At 38.1% G+C, this 25,623-nt stretch overlaps 1 protein-coding gene across 5 annotated transcripts in view; it reads left to right on the top strand.

Annotated features, from left to right (window-relative positions):
* The window catches only part of ARHGAP32 (Rho GTPase activating protein 32), a 191,257-nt gene that overhangs the window by 131,612 nt on the left and 34,022 nt on the right, over nt 1-25,623 (top strand). For 4 of the 5 annotated variants that reach the window (XM_043452466.1, XM_043452463.1, XM_043452465.1 and 1 more), the window contains one exon: nt 5,524-5,605. The exons of the other annotated variant lie outside the window; for it this stretch is intronic. In XM_043452466.1, coding sequence (XP_043308401.1) covers nt 5,524-5,605 — 82 coding nt within the window. The remainder of the gene's footprint in view (nt 1-5,523; nt 5,606-25,623) is intronic. 5 annotated transcript variants of the gene reach the window in all.

Here is a 25,623-nt window from a genome sequence, read left to right as displayed (position 1 = left end):
TAATCCCAGTCAAAATCCCAGCAGGTTTTTTTGTGGAAATCAATACACAGATTTAATAATTCATATGGAAATACAAAGGACCTAGAAAAAAACAGCCAAAACAAATTTGAAAAAGAAGAGCAGAGTCAGAGAACTAACACTAATTGATTTGAAGACTTAACTGTAAAACTGCAGTAACAATAGAATATGGCATTAGGGGAGAGATGGACAAGTAACTCAACAGGACAGAACAGTCAGAAGTAGACCCATACATACGTGGACGCTTGTTTTCAACAGAGGTTCAACATCCATTCAGTGAAAACATGATCTGTTTCACAAATGATGTTGGGACAGTTGGATATCCATATGCCTTCATAAATCCTTTTATTTTTTTCTTGTGCCATCTGCACGTATTAACACAAAATAGGTCATGTACCCAAAATGTATATCTTAAACTAAAAAGCTTCTAAAAGAAAACATAGGAGAAACTTTTGTGACTTTGGATTAGGCAAAGATTTCTTAGATGTGTTATCAGAACAATCATAAGATAATAAATTTCATCAAAATTTAACACTGCTGCTCTTTGAAAGGCGTTATTTATAAGACAATAAAAAGATGCATTACAGACTGGGAAAAAATATTTGCAGTGATTATATCTGATCAAGTACTTGTATCTCCAACATATAAAGAATTCTTAAAATTCAACATGAGGACAGAACTCAATTAAAAAAAATAGCAAATATGGGAACAGTTAACCAAAAACATACATGACAAATAAACCTGTCAAGAGATGCTTAACCACAGTGATTCAGTTCAGTTCAGTTCAGTTGCTCAGTTGTGTTCGACTCTGACCCCATGAATTGTAGCACGCCAGACCTCCCTGTCCATCACCAACTCCCGGAGTTTACTCAGACTCATGACCATCAAGTTGGTGATGTCATCCAGCCATCCCAATCCTCTGTCGTCTCCTTCTCCTCCTGCCCCCAATCCCTCCCAGCATCAGGGTCTTTTCCAATGAGTCAACTCTTCGCATGAGGTGGCCAAAGTATTAGAGTTTCAGCTTCAGCAGTGATTAGAGAAATGCAATTAAAATAACAGTGAGACCTTGCTACATACTTACTGGAACAGCAGGATGTGGAGGAATTGGAACACTGACATAGTTGGGGCAATGTGAGATGCTCCAGCCAATTGGAAAACAGTTTGTCAGTGTTTCAAACATATACCGATGGCAGGATCAAGCCATTCTGCTCCTAGGTGTTTATCCAAGAGAAAAGAAGATCTGCCTTCATACAGAAACTCACAGGTGCCAGTTCATAGCAACCATATACGTAATGGCCCTAAGCTGGAAGCAACCCAGTTATCTCATCAGCAAGAGATCAATGAATAAACGAACAGTGGCATTTACACGATAGAATGTTACTAAGGAATATAAAGGAAGAATTAGTGATAAATACAGCAACATGACGATCCTCAAAATAATTAATGAAAGAAAACCAACAACAAAGTACATTCTGCATGACTCTATTCATATAAAAGTGTAGGAACTGCAAAGTGATGTGTAGTGGTAGAACTTGGTTGCTTGTTGAGCAGGGGCGAGGGCTGCTAGGGAGAGGGAGAAATTACAGAGAGTTACAAGGAAACTCTGGGGGTTGATAAATATGTTCATAATTTTGAATGTGGATACAGTTTTATGGGTGTCAACTTATCAGAATGTACATTTTAAATGTGCACAGCTTGTTTGTCAGCTATACCTCAGTAAAAGTGGGAAAGAACTGCAGAAGCATCTGAGTTAACTTTTCATGTGTCTAATCCTATGACAGTTTCCATCTCTTCTGCCTCTGTGTCTCTTACATCCATATACTCTTCTTTCTTCTTCATGCCAAACTGACTCAGGGGAAAACTACCAGACTGAAAGTTCTCTATCCCTCCTTTAAGCCCATCCCTCAGCCTTGTCTTTTTTTTTTTTTTCTGTTATTTTATTTTTATTAGCTACTCCTCTACCCTTGTGGACGCTGGATGCTCATCTTTTCTTTTCTTTCCCTCCTCTTCCTAGAGTAGAAATTCATTTTGACTCCTGCCAAATATATTGAATTCCTCTCACCTTTCTCAGTCATTTAAATTAGAGCTTTAGAAAATGCCACTTCTGCAGAGAAAACAATACAGGAAACAGGAAAATATAATTCATAGCTCATATTGTTGGAATTCCAGTCACTTTTAACATTGAGCATTTTGAGTTTATTAGAGTTAATTTATATTTGGTAAAATATTGGCTTAAGTATGCACTATGTTTTGTCAGACCTCTTCACTGTGACCCATCCTTCTTGGATGGCCCTGCACGGCATGGTTAATAGCTTCATTGAGTTACGCAAGCCCCTTCGCCATAAGGCTGTGATCCATGAAGTGGCAGAAAATTTAAAATGTTCATTAACTGTAATTTTAGGGTTAGTTATGTGTGTATTTTCAATGGAACACAGTTTCATTTTTTTATGGTTGAAATTTTATAATAAGAAAATAGAATCTATTGCTTTTCTCAAGTACACAGAATTAGCTCTTTTAAGTAAGACAGTTATCTTAACTGTCTTACTTAAGATAACTGTCTTAAGTAAAGAGTTACAGTTAGAAGTGCTTTTGGCTTCAAGAAACAAAAGCAAACAGAAAAGGTATCATTGCTGCAGTTGAGTCAGCAGCTTAATGAAGCTAGGCAGAATTATCTAAGATCCTCTTGGCCTTTCTTTAAGGTTAGATGATTGCGACTGCTGATCCATTCCCAACACCTGGGTACACAGCAGAAAGAAGAGACAGGATAGTCGTAGTAGAGCTTTTCACATGTGCCATGGCTACACCCTGAACGCAAGGAATCTGGAAAACTGAGTATTTAGTTCAGCTAGCATTTAGTAATCGGAGAAGGCAATGGCAACCCACCGCAGTACTCTTGCCTGGAGAATCCCATGGACGGGGGAGCCTGGTAGGCTACAGTCCACGGGGTCGCTAAGAGTCGGATAGGACTGAGCGACTTCACTTTCACTTTTCACTTTCATGCATTGGAGAAAGAAAGAGCAACCCACTCCAGTGTTCTTGCCTGGAGAATCCCAGGGACGGGGGAGCCTGGTGGGCTGCCGTCTATGGGGTCGCACAGAGTCCGACACGACTGACGTGACTTAGCAGCAGCAGAAGCATTTAGTAATATTGCACTTTATACTAAAGGGAGATAGGCGAGCAGGGATGGGAATTAGACGTTGGGTGAACCTCCCATGGACCTACCTCTGCATAATACACAGCAGCTTTCCCCCCATATACCTGGACCTTGAGACATTTAAAAGGTGAAAGTGCAACTAGTATGTACCAGTTTGATATAATTCCTTAAAGAAGATCATTAAGCTTTGTTGAATCTTGTGAAGAAATAATGGCAAGCTATTTTTATTTGCTGACAGATATTTGAGTTTAGAAACTAGACTAGGTGCTTTTACACAGATTATTCAGGTAGCTAATGATGTCCCATTTTTATGAATTAAGAAACAGATATTAAGCAATTTGCTGCAGATCACAGAGCCTAGGAAATGAGTGGTCTTTTCTCTATAGCGAATTGCAGAAGATGTTTATAAATGGAAATGAGTTAGAATTTTATGGAAAGAGTGATATTTGATAGTGAGGAAACTTAAGTACATGCAGGCAAAAGGTAGTAGGTATTACATGTCACATCTATACATTGGAGGAGCCGAAACCCTCTAGGTCTTCTAGTGGCCAACATACTGGAATAATAAAGAACAGATAATGTTGCACAAGTGCTTACTACATTCGTTTTGCTTATACTCATCTGTTTAATCCTCATAACAAACCTTATGAGTTAGGCACAAGATCATTATGTTTAGAGGAAGAAACTGAAACGGAGCCTAAGTTATAAACCCAGCCCAGTAAGTGGCAGGCCTAGAATAGAACCGAGGCCCTCTTAATCCTGGGGCTAGGTGCATGCTCAGTTGCTTAAGTTGTGTCCAACTCCTTGTGACCCCATGGACTGTAACCCACCAGGCTTCTCTGTCCATGAAATTCTCCAGGCAAGAATACTGGAGTGGGTTGCCATGCCCTCCTCCAGGGGATCTTCCTGACCCAGGGATTGAACCCATATCTCCTGCATTGCAGGTGGATTCTTTACCCACTGACCCACCTGGGAAGCCCCAATCCCGGGGCTACACTTAACCATAAGTAATTCCCTTAGAAGTGGTTTGTGTAAGAGAGAATGAGAAGGATTTTTCAAATTGATTCTCATCTGGTTCTAACCAATCTTGGAAGAATTTCTACTTGTTGATTAGTTAAATAGGAAGTTGAGTAAAATATGGTATAGAATTTCACCAATAAAACAGATACTTACAGCATCATTTTAGAAGGCAGTGCATATAGGAACTTTAAGATCCTAAATCAGATCTTTTAAACAAGCTGATAGTTTATTAATAAGCCCTTTCAACTCATGATAACTGGTTACATCTTCATAATTTTAAGAGCTAACATAGAATATCGATCAAGAAATTGAAGTAAGAATGCAGCAAATTAGTATGTGAAATACTCCCACACAGATGAAAATTATACAGCTCAGACCTTCACGATGAGTCAGACTCTTGGAAAGCTGTTCCTTTCTTCCCCAGAGTCTGTCAACAGAGGGATGTACAAAGTGATGTAGTTTTCTTGTTTCAGCTTTAACATCTGCTGCTTGGCAGCCCAATCATATTCCTATCTAAGAAAACATCTATAAATATTGGTAAAAATTTCCTTTTTACTTTTGTTTCCCGGATCTTCATATCTGTATTCATTCTGTTGGCTATGTAGTATCTCTGGGTGATCTGGAGCTCAGTATTTTCCTATCACAGCTCCTTGGGGGTCTTCCTAACACCATGAGCAACTTGCTACCAGGTCAATTTGGTGTGCTTTTTCAAAGCCGAGATTGGTTGTTTTCTTCTCTTGCTTCCCCACTTATCCACACACTTCTGACTCTTTACCAAGAATGAATACCAGAATTTTAAGTGAGCAATTGTTTCGTCAGGTTACTTTAATTTAGTCTTGTCATTTTTCACTGAACCTATGAGAGAATGAAGGAAAAATAAACAAAAAAGTTGCATGTGGTTTAGTGTTGCTTTGAAAAAAAATCATAGAGAAGTCGGTAAATATGAAAGTGGGCAGTAGAGGTGTTCACACAACTGGATTGAAATTTCAGCAAAGTAAACTATTAACAGGTATAAATTATACCTCTTGCCATGCATAGCTTGGTATCAGACTAAATATTTTAATTAGAGTAAAAGAAGTTTGGGAAATTAAAAGCTAAAACTAGAAAAGAAGACAGACTTTTAGGCAAATAAAACACATGCCTCTATATACTCATAGCAACAGCTTGTTTTATTTGTTTGTATAATTGGCATCGTCAGTGATTTAGAGTCTTGGGATAGCAGAATCGCTGGGAGGGGCTGTGGAGCACATTACTGGAATTGAATTGGCAATGCTCACACACTGGTCTGTTCCCTGGTTTAGAATCCTCTCTCTGCTGCCTTTCTTCTTTAGGTGGGACTCTTCCCTGGACACTGTGTTGAGTTAATTAATCAGAAAGTTCCCCAGTCAGTGACCAACTCAGTGCCAAAACCAGGTGAGTACTCTTTCTCATTAGTGTGGTTATTTACCCACTGCTTAAAGATCCAGATTTTCTCTTCCAGTCAGGCACGCAGCTTGCTTAGCTGTTGTGTTCATTGTCATAATATGCATTCTTAATTTTAATGTGGTGTTGATTTTTAGTGTATTCTTTTTTCTCTGTTGATCATTTCACAAAGGTTTACATGCATTCAGAATTTTAGGCAATTTTAAGAACTGTTTGCTCCATTAAGCTTTGTCATTATTTGCTTTTGCAATTATATAGTAGGAATGTGGCTAATTAATGAGCAAAATGATAAAAGAAAATGCTAGGTTTAAGGACCTGACATGAAGATAATATGATTAGCTGAAAATTAATAAATGAAGGGAAAGTATATCTTATCAGTGCCTGTGAACATCCAAACTATTTTAAACAGCATTTCTTATTACTTATATAATATATTTACAGTGCTGCATAAGTGTGTGGAATATTGTACAGATATATAAAGCAGTGTGTTGTAGGGAGTAAAAATAAAAAACAGTGGAAACTTGTTTTTATTGGGGTGACTTAATCTGGATGAATTTTACAGAATACTTCATCAGGAACTTTTTAATGTGATGTAAATTTTTGGAAAGAAAATAAAAACAAAGAATAAAGAATTTAGAAGGAGGAGAAAGTGATCAAATGAATTTCTCCTTCTGCTTTACTCTCCCCTCACCCTGAGATTCTCAGTCTCTTTTCAAGGCATTTTTATCCTCTATTAAATCCTCCTTCTTTGGCCAAGCTTGTTAAGCATAAAACAACACTGTCAGAGAGAACTTACTTATTCATTAGTGGTTGTGATGGCTGTAGTTTTCTTTTCTTTTTGACATGTCGCATCAGTAACTTGGAAAAAAAAACTCCTGTGCCCACTAGCAGACACTGCTTCTCCTCTCCCTCGCCCCAGCCCTAAGCAACTGCTAATCTACTTTCTGTCTCTAGAGTTCTCTGAGCTAGACCTTTCACACAAATGAAATGAATCATACAATATGTAGTCTTGTTGTAACTGGCTTCCTTCACTTAGCATAATGTTTTCAAGGTTCATCCATATATCAGTGCTTTATTCTCTCGTCTGGCTAAATAATAGTGCATTGTATGGTTATACAGTATTTATTTTATCCATTCACTTTGGATTTCCATTTTGGGTTATTTTGAATAATGCAATAATTAGTATACAAGTTTTGGTACATATATATATGTTTTCATTTCTTGATTATGTGTGTAGCAGTAGCATTGCAGGGTCATATGATAACTGTGTTCAACCTTTGGCGGAACCCCCAAACTAGTTTACCTTTGTAAACCAGCTGCACTGTTTTACACTTCCACCAGCAGTGTATATGAGAATTCAAATTGTTCCATTTCCTTGTTACTGTATTTTTGGTTATTGTTGTCTTAGTGGGTATTAAGTGATGCATCTTTATGGTTTTGATATGCATTTCCCTGATGGCTAATAATGTTGAACATCTTTTTATGTGTTTACTTATTACCCATTTGTGTATCTTTGGAGAAATGTTCAGACCTTTGTCTGTTTTTTAATTTGGTTGTCTTTTTACCATTGGGTCATGTTATACATTCCACATACAAGTCCTTTATCAGATAATGTGATTTGCAGACATACATTTCCTCAAATTCTGTGTTTTGTCTTTCATTTTCTTGATGGTATCTGTTGAAGCATAAATATTTTTAAATTTGATGAAGTTCAATTTATTTTTTTCTTTTCTCACTTATGCTTTTGATGTCTTATCTAAGAAGGTGTTGTTTAGCCCAAGGTCAATATTTACTTCTGTATTTTCTTTTAAGAAGTTTATAGTTTTAGATCTTCCTTTTTAGCCTACTACCTATTTTGAGTTAATTTTTGTGTACGGTTTTAAGGTTCAAGTCCATTGGATATCCAGTTATCTGAGCATGATTTGTTGAAAAGGTTATTTCTTCCCTATTTAATTGACTTGACTCCCTTGTAGAAACTCAGTTGACCTTATACGCATTAAGTTATTTCTAGATTTTCAGTTCTGTTCCATTGATCTATATGTCTGTTCTTATTCCACTACCACCCTGTCTTGATTACCATTGCTTCGTAATAAATTTTGCAGTTGGGAGGTCCTCCTACTTTATTCTTTTTCAGGATTGATTTGGTTTTTCCAGGTGCCTTGCAATTCCACATGAATTTTAGAATCATCTTGTTAGTTCTAAAAGAAGATGGTTGGGATTCTGATAGGTATTTATTGAATCTACATATCAATTTGGAAAGTATTACCTTCCGGCCAGTATTTAAGTCTTTCAGTCCTTGAACATGGGGTTTTTTTTCCATTTGATTAGATCCTTCATGTCATTCAACTTCTTGTAGTTTTTTTTTTTTAAGTTCTGCATATCTGTTGTTAAATTTATTTTTATTCTTTTGATGCTTTTGTAAATGGAGTTGTTTTCTTAGTTTCATTTTCTTATCGTTTATTGCAAGTGCATAGAAATACAATTAATTTTGTATCTTAATCTTGTATCCTGAAACTTTGTTGAAATATTTATGAGTTCTGATAGGTTGTTAGCAGATTTCTTGGTGTATTCTATATGTAAGATCATGTCATTTGTGAATAGACATGTTTACTTCTTCCTTTCCAATATGGATGTTTTTTATGTCTTACTCTTGCCCAATTGCCCGGGATGTGCTACAGTGTTGAAGTTTTGAGAACAGGCATCCTTATCTTACTTTTGACCTTTTAGGAGAAGTCGTCTAATTGTTTATTGTTATGTAAAAATTTTTAACTGTGTGGTTTTCGTAGATGCCCTTTGTCAAGTTGACAAAGTACCCTTCAATTCCTAGTTTGTTGAATGATTTTATCACAGAAGGGTGTTGGATTTTGTCAGATACCATTTTCAATGTTATTTTATTTTCGGCTGTGCTGGGTCTTCTCTAGTTGTGGAGAGCAGGAGCTACTCTATTGTGGTGTGTGGGCTTCTTGTTGCGATGGCTTCTCACGTTTTTGCAGCATGGGCTCTGGGCCATGCGGGCTTCAGTAGTTGCGGCTCTCAGGCCCTAGTGCACAGGCTCAATAGCTGTGGCGCATGGGCTTAGTTGCTCCATGGCCTGTGGGATCTTCCCAGACTAGGGATCGAACCCATGTCTCTGGCATTGGCCGGTGGACTCTTCACCACTGAGCCACCAGGGAAGCCCTGTCCGATACTTTTATCCATCTGAGATGATCATGAGTTTTTGTGGTCACTGCTTTAAAGTTACCAAAATTCTATATCAAAAATTTACTGTTATTTCTTGTGTATTATTTTCATGTATTTCTGCTATAATAAACTTAACTTTTATTAATTATAAAGTCTTATCTTTGATCATGTTACCTCAGATATACTGTAAACTGTTTTTAAAAATTAGCTTAATATTGGGGAGGGAAGTGGGTGGGGGGTTCAGGGTGGGGAACACATGTACACCCATGGCTGATTCATGTCAATGTATGGCAAAACCCACTACAATATTGTAAAGTAATTAACCTCCAATTAAAATAAATAAATTTTAAAAAATTAGCTTAATATTGGTATTGTATCAAATGCTTTCTCCCATGTTCTGAATATGAAAGTGAATTTCTAATAGTGATAACCTCAAGCACTTTTAAAACGAGAAAGTTAATCAGTTATTGACATTTCTGGAAAATGGGTTTCTATGAATAGACCTGTATGGCGTTGTTAATTCTAAATTAGTAGTGATGTATAATGACAGCACACCTTCAAAAGCTAATATTTTATCTTTGGTGGGCAACATTTCAGGGCTGGCATAGGGAAATGTGCATTCTTAATACATTTTGAAAAGGATAATGTGAGTTCTATCAGCCTCAGGCTTGTTTCACACTTTAAAACTGTCTTTGCCTTCAGTACAAATAACTTGAATGTTCTATTTATTTTTAACATTGCCATCTGTCACTGTGAGATACCAGGTCTGAAAGATGGAGCTATAGTTTGAGACTGCAACTTAAAGCTCCCTATATTATTGCACAACAAGGGCAATAAGGAACATTTTCCCTTTGGAACTCTTCTTAATGTTTTCAGTATGACCAATTATTTGTGTCTGTAAAAATAAAGTTAATGAATCACCATGTCCTGACCAAGATAGCACGTATCCATGGTACCTTAAAGAAAAGGGCGTGTGTGGGGTTGGGAGGTGGGGAGGAGAGTTAAGAGGAAGAAAGGTAAACGCTTGTTCCAAAGAAACTGGCGTTTGTTCCGTCCCCGCAGGTCCTGCTTTGACAGCTGATGAGGCTGAGGTGAGTGGGAGGAAGAGGAAGGAAGCGCATGAGGACTTCTGTGTGTGTCCCCTGCTTGGCATTTACTGAGCTGTTATTTACTGATGTCTTTCTTCAAGTTTTCAGCCTTCTCAGCTGTTGCCTCCGCAGATGTTTCTTTTGCGTATGTCTCTCCTCCTCCACCCCTTCCACGTGTCACTCACCTCTCTGATGTTGGCTTACCATCCTCTCTCCAGCTCCTGTGCTTTCTGCTGACCTCTTCTCTCTGTGCAGCCTCTCTTAAGCCCAAGAATTCTCCAGTTCTCGTAGCAGGTGTTTTCTTTCTAGGGTCAACATGTGGTCTTCATTAATTTCCATGGTTGAATCCCCCATCTTCCCACCTTCTCCACCTTTTTTCTTCTAGAAAAAAAAGAATGAGGGAGTTTGGGGAGGGAAGGAGTGGGCAGAAGGTGGAGAAAGAGTGAAGAGAAAAGAAGGGCAAAGCTTGCTTTATGGGCATGAGATTCTAAAAATGGAGGGCTAGAGAATTTAGACAAACCTCCTCTCTGAAAACAGAAAATCTGGACAGAAATGTAAAAATATAATATAGTCTCTTTGAAGCATTGGAGAGTTAATAAGGTACTGAACAGTTACTGAGCTAAGATGAAGCAGAAGGAGGAAATCCAGAGAAGTGACCACAGTGTGTGGGGACCTGAGCCCTCAGGGTATCAGTTGATGGAGCAGAGAAAGTCCTGGTGCTCTCAGAACAACACATGAAGTTAAGAGCCCAATAGGGCTGAGTTGTTGATAATGCCCCAAGCTTTAAGTTAGGAGTTATGTTGAAATTGACAACTGATTCTAAATCGATTCTAAAATTTGTATGGAAATGCAGAGCCCAAAATATCTAAGACAAAGTTGAAGAATGAAATAGTGGAAACTTAATATTATAGATATCAAGACTTATTATTAAAGCTTCACTGATTAAGATACTGTGGTTGATACAAGGATAGACAAATAGAATAGTGATAAAGAAGAGAGTCCAGGAACAAACCTGTGTACATGTGTTAATAGATACTTGATTTATGCACTGCAGAGCATTGTGAAAATGACAGTCATTTCAGTAAATGGTGCTGCTGCTGCTGCTAAGTCACGTCAGTCGTGTCCGACTCTGTGTGACCCCATAGATGGTAGCCCACTAGGCTCCCATCCCTGGGACTCTCCAGGCAAGAATACTGGAGTGGATTGCCATTTCCTTCTCCAGTGCATGAAAGTGAAAAGTGAAAGTGAAGTCGCTCAGTCGTACCCGACTCTTAGCGACCCCATGGACTGTAGCCTACCAGGCTCCTCCGTCCATGGGATTTCCCAGGCAAGAGTACTGGAGTGGGTTGCCATTGCCTTCTCCGAAATGGTGCTAGATCTTGAAAATTATAGATCTGTATGTGGAAGGTGAAACAGCAAAACTTTTAGAAGAGAATACAGTGGAGTATCTTCATGGGCTATTTTCATGATCTTGAAGTGAAAAAGTGAAGTGGAGTGAAGTCGCTCAGTCGTGTCCAACGCTTTTCGACCCCATGGACTGTAGCCTGCCAGGCTCCTCCATCCATGGGATTTTCCAGGCAAGAATACTGGAGTGGCTTGCCATTTCCTTCTCCATCGTGATCTTGGGTTATACATAAAGCAGTAATTCTAACTGAAAAGCTTAATTATTAAACTTAAAGTTCAGAAAGTAAATTGTAATATACTATTAAGATAGTGAAAAGGGCAAATCACTAAGTGATAAAGATATTTGCAGCACACTTATCTGACCAAGGTCACATAACCAAAGTATGTAAAGAATCAGAAAAGGAGAGATAAACTGATTTTTTTTTTTAGTTGCATGAAAACTTGAACAACAGATATCAAAATGCTGAATAAGCACACCACAAGTTGTTCCACATCACTAGTCTTTAGGGAAATGCAAATCAAAACTTTATTAGCTCATGAAAACACACTCACCAGAATGCTTAAAATTTAAGAGTAGCAATACCCAAAGTTGGCAAGGGTGTAAATCAACGGGAATTCCCATACACTGCAGGGTAGTGTGATGTGGGACAAGCAGTGTTTGGCACTGCCTGCTAGGTTGTACACATATATACCTTGTGACCCAGCAGCTCCAGTCTTGGGTGTATATGTAGTATGTTCATAGCAACTTTATTCATAATTGTCAAAAAACTACAGAGTATCAAAGGCATATCCACAGTGGGATAGATAAATAACAGTGTGTTCATTCAGTGGATTCCTCCAGTGAAAATGAGTCATGGCTATGTGCAACAACATGGAGGAGTTCCACACAGAAATATTGAGGGAAAGAAGCCTGATTACCTACGACTTACACTGTATAATCCCATATATGTAAGGAGAGAGTTCAAAGTCATGGAGTTCAGCGCTGCTGTGTGGTGATAAAGTTTAGGCAGTGGTACTTCTGAAGAGGGGAGTGAGCAGGTGGGTAGGAAGGAGGATCTGGAAGTGCTGGTAATGCTCTGTCGGTCCAGGTGGTGATTATACAGAGGCATGATGACATGGAGCATCTTTTCCTGTGCTTATTGGAGAAATGTCTATTCAAGTCCTTTGTCGATTTTTAATTGGTCACTTCATGTTTTTTAGATATACCTCCCATCCAGGTAAATCGTCCTTACGGTATTGCTTTAATACACAAAGGTTGAAAATCACATTCTCAAAATAGATGTTATACTTCCGTACTGTGAAGTACTCTGCAGCCCTCAAAAGAATGAAGTAGAAGCATATGTGCTCACCCAGGGTTTTTCCTTCCTGTGATGTGTTGTTAAATGAAAGAGCAAATCACAGAGCAATACAGTCCTGTTGTAAACTCATAGAGGATCAGGAGGATGCATCCGTCACTGGAAAGGCGTGTGAGATTGCAAATATAGCAACAGACATTTCTTTTTTTTTCATTTGCTTCTGTACTATTTAACTCCTTTACACTGATCATATATTACTCTTTATGGACTATAATCTCCCCTTCACTCCACCCAGTCCAAATAGGTAATTTCTAAGGTCTTAATGTAGCCAACCCATAAATAGATATTTTGTGAAAGCAGATTTAATGCAGATGTTTTATTTAGTTTATATACCTATGTGAAAAGCAGGACAGCGAGGTGAGAGCACAGGCTTCAGCCTTGGGTTTTAATCCCTGCGCCATGTTTTACTGTCCCTATGCATGTCATTTGGCTTCTCTGATTTTTAATTTCCTCATCTAGGAAGTGAGCCAAGATTCATTTGAAAATTAGATATAAAGCATTTAAAGCCCCCTGGATACTTAATCACTATCAGCTGTTATTATTTTATCAATTTATGGTTATCTACTATGTTATATCATTTAAATTCAGGAGTGTCTAAAATTAGGTCTACTTAGTTTATGTAGATAACTTATTTAATGTGTTACTCATTGGTATAAATTTACATGTAAATATTTCACAATATACCTGTAACAAACAAATTATAGTTGCTTTCATGGGCCCATGGTGTGGAAGGCAGCTTCTTTGGATGGTCACTTGAATAGAGTTTGCATCATAAATTTTTTTGTTAGCAGACATAGAAGGAGCTGAGGTTTTCATTTTGGGATAAGACAGTGATTAAATGTAATGCTAATGAAATCCTTACATTCATTTAAGAAGTAATTTATAAAGCAACAGCCTGAATTTGTAGAGTAATTTTGAAATTAAAAAGCCCTTGTATTCTTTTAGAAAACTGGTGCTTCAGAATCTTGTTTTTGTTGTTGCTGTTATTTTATTTGCAATTTTGCCTGATGATAGTTTTTTTCCTTTATGTTCATTTGTTTGTTTCTGGATTGTTTGTTTTCTTCCTTTGAGTGTGCAGCACTTTGCTCTTCTGTAACCATGCTTCCTCACATGTCACTTTAGCATGAGGCAACCACTCTATAGCAAGTGAAAAGCTTCCGGTTTTTACTTCACCCCACGTGGAACATTGTATTGAATCTTCTTCCCATTGAACACATGCTTGCTTTATCGCTCTGGAGGCAAATGTCTTAAGAATCAGATATTAAAATCAGTGCCCTAGGAGGCATTGCCGTAAGATTTAAAGGAGTTCCAAAATGCCCAGGTGTTTTTCTCTGCAAACACATGGATACATCAAGATAATACTTTTCTCACTCTCAGGGAAAAACTGAGAATTCAAAACACCACATGTTTGTAGTTGCCTTAGACTTTTCAAATACTGAATTTTTATTAAATTGGACCTTGAATCTCGATACAGCCTTGCAGGATACTAAGTATGCAGAATGTATTTCTGTTCCCCACACACCCCTTTTTAACTAGTAGAGCAACTCAGAAAGACTTCCATGATGCGCCCGAGGTTTCACAGCTGGCCTTGGGAAGTCTTCTGCCCTCTCCTGGTAATCACTGCCCACACTGGCCTTGTACCAGGTGGATTAAACTCATTTGTGATTGTTAAACTCAAAAACCAGAATTTTCCCACCACAGAACACTGAAGAGAGGTAAAGTTTATTGTTTCGTCTCCCAAAACAAATATTTATTTAATATCTTCTGGTTTTATTACAACAAGAGAAAATAAAAATGTATTTCTGTAAATGAACAGAACAATAATTAGGGCAAAAGATGTGTTAAAGGGGAAATGAAGATGAGTGCTTATCAGAACCTACTTCATTTGCTAGTTTTGTTTCAACCATCATTCTTTCTAAGCCTTCTCTAATTAATTAAAAAAATATCTTTCACTGCGCATAAATATCTCCTCACTGCACATAAAACGGACCTCCAGACTGGACTCTGCTGTGTCATTTCCAGCCCCCCTCCTCCTCTGTCCTCTGGTTCTGCTCTTTCCCCTTGTGCTTGCAGGGCTCTGCCCTGCTGTCCTCAGAACAGACCATGTGATCATGCAGCTTTCCCTCTGCTCCTGCTGCCCCTACAGTAGAAATGCCCTCCTTCCCATTCCCCCCGAGTTGACACTTTCCTTGTATTTAGACTCAGGCCACAATCTTCTTGTGCATGAAAGCTCCACTGACCGGCTGTCCCTGGCCCATCTCTCCCTGACCATTATCCCCAGGCCTGCGTCCTGTTTGCCCCCATGTCAGATCTAATAGCAGCTGTTTTCCTTGCTCACTAAGTTGCCATCTCCTCACTGGTGACAAATGTGTCTCATTCATCCTTATTTCCCCCACAGGGTATGTGCACAGCGGATGCACAATTAATGTCTGTGGATTTAGTCTATCTTAATATTTACTACTAAAATAAAACTTTAGAATACAACCTTTATAACGTGTAATCCCTGACTTCAGAAAACCTCAGTGATTTCCCTTTGTACCAGAATTATATACTAAACCTTTAGCCTGAAATTTTAAGATGCTCCATAAAATACTGGAACATTTATGTTTGTAACCTGTTTTTCCCCTTTCTCATCTCTACTCGGCATCAATAATATGTTTGCTTATTCTCTGCTTGGTTGTACTTTGATTTCCCCCACTTCCCTGCCTATGGTCTGTCTTCTGCGTGAGATGACTTTCTCTGTTCTTCACAGAGGCTCCTTGGGCCGCTGCTTCACAAACTTGAATGTACATTCAGTCCACCTGAGAGAGAGAGTTAAAAACTGTAGCTCATGATTCACTAGGGTGGGGCCTGATTTCTGTATGTTTAAGAAGCTCCCAGGTAATTCCATAATACTGGTCCTAAGACTATGTTTTGAATAACAAAGGACTACAGCCTACAGTAGCTGTTCCTTGTGTCACTCATTTGGAAACAGAGTTTAGTAATAAGTTAGCTTATTTTGAATTTTATACTTCACTTTTTGTGTGTCTTTTTTCTTCACCTAGATTTGCTTCTGGATAGATATTCTATTGTATGTTAATTTGCATCTTTTATACATAGCATTTGTTTTAAAGCAGTTGATCAATAATTATGAATAAGAATAATTTCTACTACTAGTATCGAAGATGTTTCCTAAACTCTCATTTAGGCCTTAGCCAGTGTTTGGGGTAGGTGCAATCTAATCCTTGCCATATATAAAGCAACATTTCCACTATTCATTCATTCAGTGATCAAACGTTTACTGAGGGCATGCCGAGTACTAGGGCTAAAATAGTGGACACAACAAAGAAAAATAGTGTCATTTTGCTGTTTGTATTCAAGTTGATGAGAGGGAAAGAAAAAAGGCAAACACATTAAACACACACTAAGGTAGGTAAGTGCTGTGGAGAAAAACGAAGCCTATAAGTGAGGTTACAAAGTACTGGGATGTGGTTCCTGTGGGGCTATAATTTCAGAGGAGGAGGGTGGAGTAGTCAGGGAGGGGTTCATTAGAAAGTAATGTGAAAGTGAAAGTCACTCATTTGTTCTTTGTGACCCCATGGATAGTCCTTGGAATTCTCCAGGCCAGAATACTGGAGCCTTTCCCTTCTCCAGGGGATCTTCCCAACCCAGGAATCAAACCCAGGTCTCCCACATTGCAGGCGGATTCTTTACCAGCTGAGCCACAAGGGGAAGCCCAAGAATAGTGGAGTGGGTAGCCTATCCCTTCTCCAGGGGATCTTCTTGACCAAGGAATTGAACTGGCGTCTCCTGCTTTGCAGGTGGATTCTTTACCAATTGAGCTATCAGGGAAGCCCCATTAGAAGCTAACTTTGGGAGCAAAGACCTGAAGGAGATGAGGAGTAGAGATAAGCACTTACTTGTGGGAAGAGCTTCCCAGAGAGGAAACTGCAAGTGTAAGGACACTGAGCAGCATGTGTCCGGGCTTGTTAAAGACTCAGCAGGAAGGCTGGTTTGACAGGAGCAGTGAGTGAAGATGTGGGTGAGGTCTGGAGGGTGGAAGGGCATCAGATTCTCCTTGGGGCTTGGGTGCCACTGTGTGGATTTGGACTTTCGTTTAAAGCTAGATGGGAAGACGTGAGAAAGTTTTGAGCAGAGAAAATTCTATCATAAAAATTACCCAAATTATTTAAACCCTTGACAGTTTGTCTGTAAATTCTACCAGTTTCATGGTCAGAAACATATCCAGAATCAGATCACATCTTGCTCCTTCGACAACAACCCTCCTGACAGAATGACTAGAAAGTTGCCTTTGCCTTCCCAGGGAATTCTCTTGTTTTCCCCACTAGCCACACAGACCCATCATAGTTCTTCACAGGAGAACCTCCATTTTGTAAAATGCAAGAGGAACATAGCAGGTGACCTCTCCTGTGCCATCAGCAGTCATTGAAAGACAGAGCATGATGTTTGTTCGTGAGCCCATTTTAAACTTTGTATTTTGGAACAATTATAGTCTCAGACGAAGTTACCAAAATAGTTCAGAGAGGCCCCATATCTTCAAAGCCCAACTTCTCCTAGTTGTCACACCTCACATAACTACACTGCACATCCTCAAAACCAGGGAGTGACATTGTCATCATGCAGTGAACCACAGGTTAGACTTGAGTCCACTTTCACCGAGGTTTGCACACACTCATATTCTTACCTGTATTTTTACATGGCAGAAAGTGCAGCCTCTTAGTTTCAGGTGAGGCTTATTTTGTCATTCTGCTGCACTCAGGTGAGCTACCGTCGAATTTACTTATCCCATCTGTGCTCGTATGTTGGGGAGCGTGAGGGGCTCTTGAGTTGCATGGAGTGTCCCCCAGATGGCTTTTCCACAGCAGGGACTCCCCTCCCCCTGCCCCTTTCTTCCCTCTCCCCTGCCTCTTTCTGTTGGGCCCCTGCCCTTGTGTCTTCAGTGCTGAGGAAGGGAGCGGGGAGGAGGGGTGGCTGTGCCTTTTCCACCATGAATAAACTCTTGGGAGCCTCATTTCCTACTCATCAAAATCCATAAGTCCACAGCTGTTCCAGTGGTAAAAAAAACCACATGTTTTGTTCCTGCCATGCCCTGGATTTCTCTGTGGTCTCTCATATTGTGAGATCACATCAATTCATTGTTTTTCTTATTGTGGCCTACCATTTATCAACACTCCTTTGTTCAGAAGTGCAACCAGAGAGGAAAGAATGATAAATACTCCCCAGGCATCTTAAATTCAACAATTCCTACTTGTGTGACCTTGGCTTCCTCATCTAAAGATGGGAATAGTGTTCTAATCAACTTCATAGTGTTGTAATGAAGACTGTCTATACATTATTTAGAATCTTTCTGGCAAATGAAACATCATTTCCTTTACTAGAAACAAGTGTCTGAACATGGATTTATATTGGTATTGGTGAAAAGTCATTTAGAACAGAAAATATTAATTCAATATTAATATTGGAAGATATTTAATATTAATATTAAATTGTTATATTAATTTAATATTATTGGAAGATATTAATTTAATATTAATATTTTAATATCTCGCAATTCACTTAATTTTTCAAATCTAGTCGGGTTAACAGTGCAGTACTGCTATTTAGTATAAATATTGAATCTTTTCTGGCAGTGCATAAAGGAGGAGGTCATAATCAGAAACATTTAATTCTGGATTTTTTTTTGTATTGAAGTATAGTTGATCATATGCAATTCTTATTTTTTAATTCTGAAAAAAACTTTGCAGGTTTTAAAACTTTTCATTTGCATATTAAAAATTTGTGCATTCCAGTCTCAGAATTTTTCGTGCAAAGGCAGTATACATTGATGATTTTTTTGTCTGAGTAGAAAACATTCACCACTCATTATCAGCAAAGATATTCAGAGTTATGTTCTCCCAGCCTGTCGCTGCCAGTTTAATGATTCAGCCTTTTGTAGACAGTACTTCCTGCTAGATCAGTTTTTTTTTTTTTAATTTTAATTGGGTGTAAATACCATCATTTTTATAGGATATACTGTCTCCCATATGGATAGCAAATATAAACAACTGAATAGTCAGTGACTTTTTAAAAGGTTAAAGTCTTAATTAAGTATCAGTTTAGTCCTAGTGTTTTCTGAACAAAAGATATGTACCTGTGTGAAGTGGGTGGGTGGAGTTATCCTGGCAAAGCCTGTTCTGCAAGTTTAGTTGGGCTGGGGCTCTCTGCTGTGTTGGAAAGCAGGACGTGCAAAGAGAGGATTAAGCTCCTGCAGGCAGAGCTCTCCCGTGCACACAAACCACTCTGCTTGACTAAAGACCAGAAACCGGGGCTGAGGAAACTGCTGGGAGCAGAGCTGGAACCTCAGCGTGCTGGGAAGGTCTGACTGGGAGTCACCCCGTGGTGGTGAAGTCTGAGCCGGTGTGATTGTCATTCATTCTGCACGGAATGCAGAGCCACGGTGTCCTGTCGAGCCTCCTGCCAAGTGCAGCCATTTGGAATAATTTTAATTATTGATCCTAAAACCTGTGCCACAGCGAGAGGTAAGGACATCTCAGTCAGTTATTCAAGTGTTTGACAAATATTTCAGAGACTATTTTTTATATTGCATTTGGGCACGTATTTCCTTGGCTGCTTTTAGGTGACTGGCTAATTATTTAACTATCCACAGATGGAATAACTGAGCTTTAACCTTTGGCCTGGTTGTAGAGAGGTGATCATTTTTTGAAGTAGATTTAACTCTGTAGGTATTATCTTACTTTCCTAGGTTCAGGAAATAATTATTTTAAAATTTCAGATCAGCTTATTTCTTAATGCTTTCCAGACCTCAGGTTAATGTACAAAAATTTGCATGTTAAAAGAACATATCTGTTTCATAAGCAGCAAGTATATATCATATTTAAATTTTTTTCCCTACTGGGTACATAGCATCTCAGTTATTGACAAATAGAAAATAAGTAGCACTGATTTACTGTAAAGAATTTGGTAGTCTGTATAGCCTGTTCAAATTAGCACAAGGAAGTAATCCTTTTGCCTTTTTATCTTCAGGTATATTTTTTTTTCCTTGTTGGCATTAGTAAGGATAGGTCTCTGTATCCATGATATATTTGCATTGATTCTTTTTTCCCTCTTGCACAGACTTTCTTACTATCAGGGTAGTACTCCATATTTATATGGCACTTCTTCAGATCTTGGTTATAAATACTTTTCATTAAGATAACATGGAGACCACAGTTTTCTCTGAATCACAGACTAGCCCTGTTAAGAAGTTGACCATTTTTCTTTTCTACTACTGTTTAAATAATACTGATATTTTGACTTTCAAAACCACAAATGGAGAAAGCTCAGAATTCAGAGCTCCTTTTCACGGTCAACTTTTAAAGAAGCACCAGTTGCTCATATGAAAATGGTTTGCAACTGTAACTTCTTTTTTAGCATATTATATAGTAGTATATGATATTCAAGATGAGAGAGCAGAAATCTAAAGTTTCTTAGGTTAAGTTTGCACGTAAGACAGTTATACAGGCAGAAACTACAAAGTGATCCTGTGTTTATTTGCACCTTTCCTTAGTGACCTCAGCCCTGAATTCAGGAGGTAAGACCAGATATGATCAAACCTGGTTTGTAAAGCCGACTCAGGTTCTGGTTAGCCCTGTACCTCGGAGGATTCTGAAAGTGTTCAGAGAAATTGCAGTGGTGAAACGACTCCTGTTTATTGACACATGCAGACTTAAATGGTTGGCATCTGTAATTTCATATCAGCATTGTAGTAACCCTGGGTGATAGATATTGTTATTGCCATTCTCACTGTGTGTTTGAGGGAACTGGACTTAAATAGGTCATTTGCGCAAGACCTTGCATGTGGGAAGTGATTAGAGAGTGGATTCCAGCCCTCAGGTCTGTCTGACTCCAAGGTCCAAGTTCTTATTTCCCAGGACAAAGGCCAGGTCTTCCTGGGCAGGCTTCTAAGGCATCTGCCTTTAAATAGAGTTCTGTCTTCTTCAGTTATGGGATGTTTCTGCTCCAGCTCCTGCAGAAGGAAAGGTCGGGAAGGGAAGGGGGAAGTAGCCCATACAAATGAAACCCACCCCCATCATATCAGTGTTCCACATCAAACTTCATAGCTTAATAAAGTGCACAGGGTTTTTTGACATCAAAGTGAATATGATTACATTGTAATCTAATAAAAAATAATAATTTCAAGAAAAGAATTTTCACACTGTTAAGATTAAGGTTCAATATGTCCATATTCCTAGAACTTCAGCAACATAATTTAAATTAATTTTTATTGGAGTATCGTTGCTTTGCAGTGTTATGTTAGTTTCTACTGTACAGCAAAGAAAATCAGCTATACGTGTGTCCCCCTTTTCTTGGATTTCCTTCCCATTTAGTTTTTTTTATAGTTCTCTTACTTTTGATGTTACTGAATTCCTAAGAATCTGTGCTTATTCCAATCTAATTTATAAGACAGATATATAAATCAGTGTTCTCTTAAAATAGTACTAGTTTTTAAGCTTCATGTCAAATAGTACTAGTTCACCTTGGAAAAATGAGAGCCCAGATTATTTAAAAATCCTCAGCAGAGATGCTTCTACAGTCTTTTTATTATAACCCATTCTAGTATTAGAATCCTTTAGTGTCAGGAATTTATATCCACCTCATGTTTCCTCCCACTCTCCTCTGCTAAAATGCAAATCTTTTTGTTCTGTATTTAGAAATGAAATTAGTCAAGAGTCTTTTATATAATAACTGAGGTGGTAAAGCTACCAAGATAAAAAAAAATGCTTATTTTGTTTTTGTACAGAGTTGAGGAACAAAACCAATCACATTTATTGTTTTAATTTATAATTTAAAATTTAAAAATAAAAGTCAGTACCAGTTTTAGCAAGAAAAATGTAAAATTTATTTATATTACCCTAAAATCACATAAGCTACATTTGAGCCTTCTTTCATGTTTGTTACTAAAATTTCTAAGTCCTCAAAAAGTAAACGTATGATGTAAATAATAAGACTGTCCTAATCATACCCTGATGCCCATTTTCCCAAGGAAACAGTGATTTTTGAAGGTCTTATCATAGCCTGCCCTTCGTGGTTTATCTGTCACTGTTTATGTCCTGCCCTGGGAAGAGCAGCAGTATGAAGTTGCTTTACACCCTGAGAAAGAGATATTTTTATCCAAACACCCAAGGATTTTAGTGGAACACAGACATGCTGTTCCACCTAAGGATTGTGTTGGATATTCTGAAGCAGCAGTTTGTTGCCAGTTTTCTGCTTCTTTTTTTCCTAATGAACTGTTCTTATCTCCTCTGTGTCTGAACAGCTCTTCTCTAAAATTTACTACAGATTTATTTTCTAGATCTATTAGTTTCATCCATTTGCATTCCTGCCTGTCATGCCTTTTGAAATGCCTCCTCCTCTCTGCTCTGAGTAAATGGAGACCTGTCTGACTTACGTAACTGTTAGCAGCTTCCACTCGCTCTGTGTGCCCGCGAGCTCAGTTGCTCGGTTGTGTCCGACTCTTAGTGGTCTTGGGGGCTGTAGCCTGCTAGGCTCCTCTGTCCACGGAGTTCTCCAGGCAAGGATGCTGGAGTGGGCTGCCATTTCCTCCTCCAGGGGATCTTCCTGACCTAGGGATCTCTTGTATCTCCTGCATTGGCAGACAGGTTCTTTACCATGGCGCCACCTGGGAAGCCCCATCAGTAGCTTTCCAGGTTTTCAAACAAGAGCCATTACTGTCAGAGCTATTTTATATTCAGTATTGCATCTACAGGACATTTCTCAAATACCTGGTTTCCTCCTTTGAGGTTGGAATGTACAGATGCCAGAACTCTTCCAGCGGCCACATTCCAGAACCTCATCCTTGCCCTGGGCTGGTCCCCGGTGTTACTCAAGCAGCTGTCACACACATCAGTCTGAGAACTGTGTTTTTTCTCTTACTTCCAAAATTGTTTATGATAGATTGAGCAAAAATGATTCTGTACTTTCTTATTCCATAATAACTTCAACAGTATGTTACAATTTGATACCCAAATTTATCTACATATTTTCTTGGACATCTACTTTGGGATGTGTGGGGGCCAGTGAATCCCAAGGCTGAAATTGTTTTATTCTTGCTTTAAAAACTAGCAGGAAACTCAAAGTAATTCCTAGAGAGACAGTAAATATTTTACATTTTGAATATCAACCTGATAGAATATAAGTTTTCAGAAGTGCAGGATGTATAGAAAATATTCACCTTTTTTCCTCTTACTATAGTGAATTCCTGAAACCTAGTTAAAAAATTAGTCTTTATAAAATATATGGCACTTTTTCTAGTAAAAACAGTATTATAAATGGCCATTGTAGTGCTCACCAGGGACTTGCTAACAGATCAGAGAAACAGTGCATCATATGACATGAGCAACAACTGTTAATGTTTTTAACAATTAAAGATAGTATGCCTGTGCTTCAAGTTCTGGAAATAGTTACAAGCATGCTGTATAAATGATATACGTAAGGACTCCTTATTTCTAAATTTTCATGGAGAAAAATAAAGCACTTTAACTTAAAAAAACTAAACTTGATATATTGTGCTTGAAATAGTAACATTTAACAATGGTCTATTTTAAGTTTTTATAGCAGCCTTTCCCAAGATAATTTGGAAAGCTGAATGTATTTTGTTATATAGCTGTCCAGTGGAATTTTAAATTATGTCCTTTTTTCCCTCCTGATAAGTTTTCCTAAAGCAAAGACATTTCCCACAGACTCTAGCGCTTTCTCTGCTTTTCTAACTGTATACTTTCTCAGAGTGTTTCTTGATTCCTCAAGTATTTCCATTGAAATCTAGAATTCATATACTGTCTAGTTTCACTTCTCATGCTTCGTATTATTAAACTGAGATCTAAACTAGCTAATTACCTTGTCTGAAAGTTTGCAGCAACTTATTGGCCAAATCAGGACTTAAACTACATCGCTGCGTTCCTGGTCCAGTATGCTTCCACTTGCTCTTGCCTGCCCAATAATAGGCGTGTTTGGATGGGCAGCCTTCACTGGACCGTTTTATTATTGAAAATTGAAAGTTTAGTCCCTTAGTTGTGTCCGACTCTTTGCAACCCCATGGACTATAGCCTGCCAGGCTCCTCCATCCACGGGATTGTCCAGGCAAGAGTACTAGAGTGGGTTGCCATTTCCTTCTCCAGAGGATCTTCCCGATCCAGGGATCGAACCTGCGTCTCCCACATTGTAGGCAGACGCTTTACTGTCTAAACCACCGGGGAAGTCCTTGTTTTATTATTAGAAAGACCTGAAAGCTTTCAGTTTCTGAGCTACTGGTTTAGTATGGTCTCTAAATCTTCAAATAGGATTGCTAACATTTTATCCTTGCTGAATATTTTTACCACGTACAAAAGCTATATATGTAGATATAATAGAATAGCACCAAATAAACTAAAGAAAAGGAATTGAATTATGAGCTTAGGTCGAGCTGGATACAGGAAAGATATAGAAAGAAAAGGTATGAAGTATCATTATTCTGATAACCTTATTATATTTATTATTTTGAATGTAATAGGAGATGAATTAGATTTTATTTAGTATACCTCATCTGACAGACAGAAAATTTGAATGATCAGATACTGGTTTGTATTTGAATTTAAATCATTTAGAGTGTAAGGCTAACTGAATTTAAATTAGCTCATATAAAGCACTGAAGCATAGTAGACCCTCAATACATGTTAACTATTCTATAATGTTATGATATTACTCTAATTTCTAAGTTTTCCTTCAGGTTTCATTGGAGATTAGGTTTAGGGTTCAGTTTGTCTTTTTCTTTTTCTTGCCTTTGTAGGACTGGGAACAGGCCAGTGAGACGGCAGGTCTGACAAGACCAGAAGATGTACAGAGATAAAAATAGAGTCAGTGACAGAATTTCTTAGATGCCTCCTTATTTCATCAAATGAAAACCTACTTTGAGTTTGGTTTGCAAGAAACTCTCAGAGGGTGTTTTTTGTAAGACTAAAAAAGATACAACATCAAAATTATTCATGTGTATTTTCAGTCATTTGATTAAAGAAGTTCTTTTATATCATTATATCTCTTTATTTATATTAAAGCTCTTCTATATTATGAAAAAGAAAAGTTAGAAGAGGTTCTATACCTCAGTTACTGGAAAAAGTTTTTTTTTTTTTTAGTTCAGTTTATTTAATATTGGAGTCATATATAGTCTAGCTCATCCAGAATTTTTTCTTTAAAAGTTTGTCAAATTATTACTCTAGTGAATCAGTTTAATTTCCAAGTCCATTTATTTTCAAATAAAAACTTCTTTGGTTTAGTGTAAAATTAATTGATATACTCAAAGCTATAAACTAAGTAAGAATTAGTTCATATTTTTTTCCAACATGAGTGCTGACTTAACTGGTTCAAAAGTTATGTTTCTGAGTTGCCCACAGATCCTTTCAGGACATATGACAGTACATGCTAAAAAATAAGTTGATTTTGACAACTCTTCCCAATATCCCTTTTAATAAATTTGAAAATACTAAGCATAGTTCACCTCAGCTATTTAAGACTGTCACTGGAAAGATATGGCATGTTTCTTTGCTTCTATTTAAGACATCATCAACCTATTAAAATCTTTCTATGTTTAAAATTCTTTATACACTTGTACCCTGTAGAATTCTTTTATGTTTGAGTTTTTTTATTGAAAGGCACTGCTGATATGTTTACAGGATTCCTATGTTTATTACAATTTCTAAGGGAGAATTTTGCCTTGGCTTAAGGCTTTAGTGTTTTATGTTGCCACTTGCCTCTCCAGTCTGGTGTAGTCATTTACATCCCTGCAACAGATACGAGGCAAGCAGAACACAGGAGGTTTATCACCTGAGTATAAAAGCAAAACTTTAAATGTACCTACGGTTGTCCCCAGTGGCTCATTGATAAAGAGTCTGCCTTCAATGCAGGAGATGTGGCAGGAGCCTCAGGTTCAATCCCTGGGTTGGAAAGATCCGCTGGAGAAGGGCATGGCAACCTA

Source organism: Cervus canadensis, chromosome 29 (genome assembly GCF_019320065.1).
Source record: "Cervus canadensis isolate Bull #8, Minnesota chromosome 29, ASM1932006v1, whole genome shotgun sequence".
Taxonomy (NCBI): domain Eukaryota; kingdom Metazoa; phylum Chordata; class Mammalia; order Artiodactyla; family Cervidae; genus Cervus; species Cervus canadensis.
Note: the sequence above shows the minus strand (reverse complement) of the source record. Positions and strands in the feature narration are given on the sequence as shown.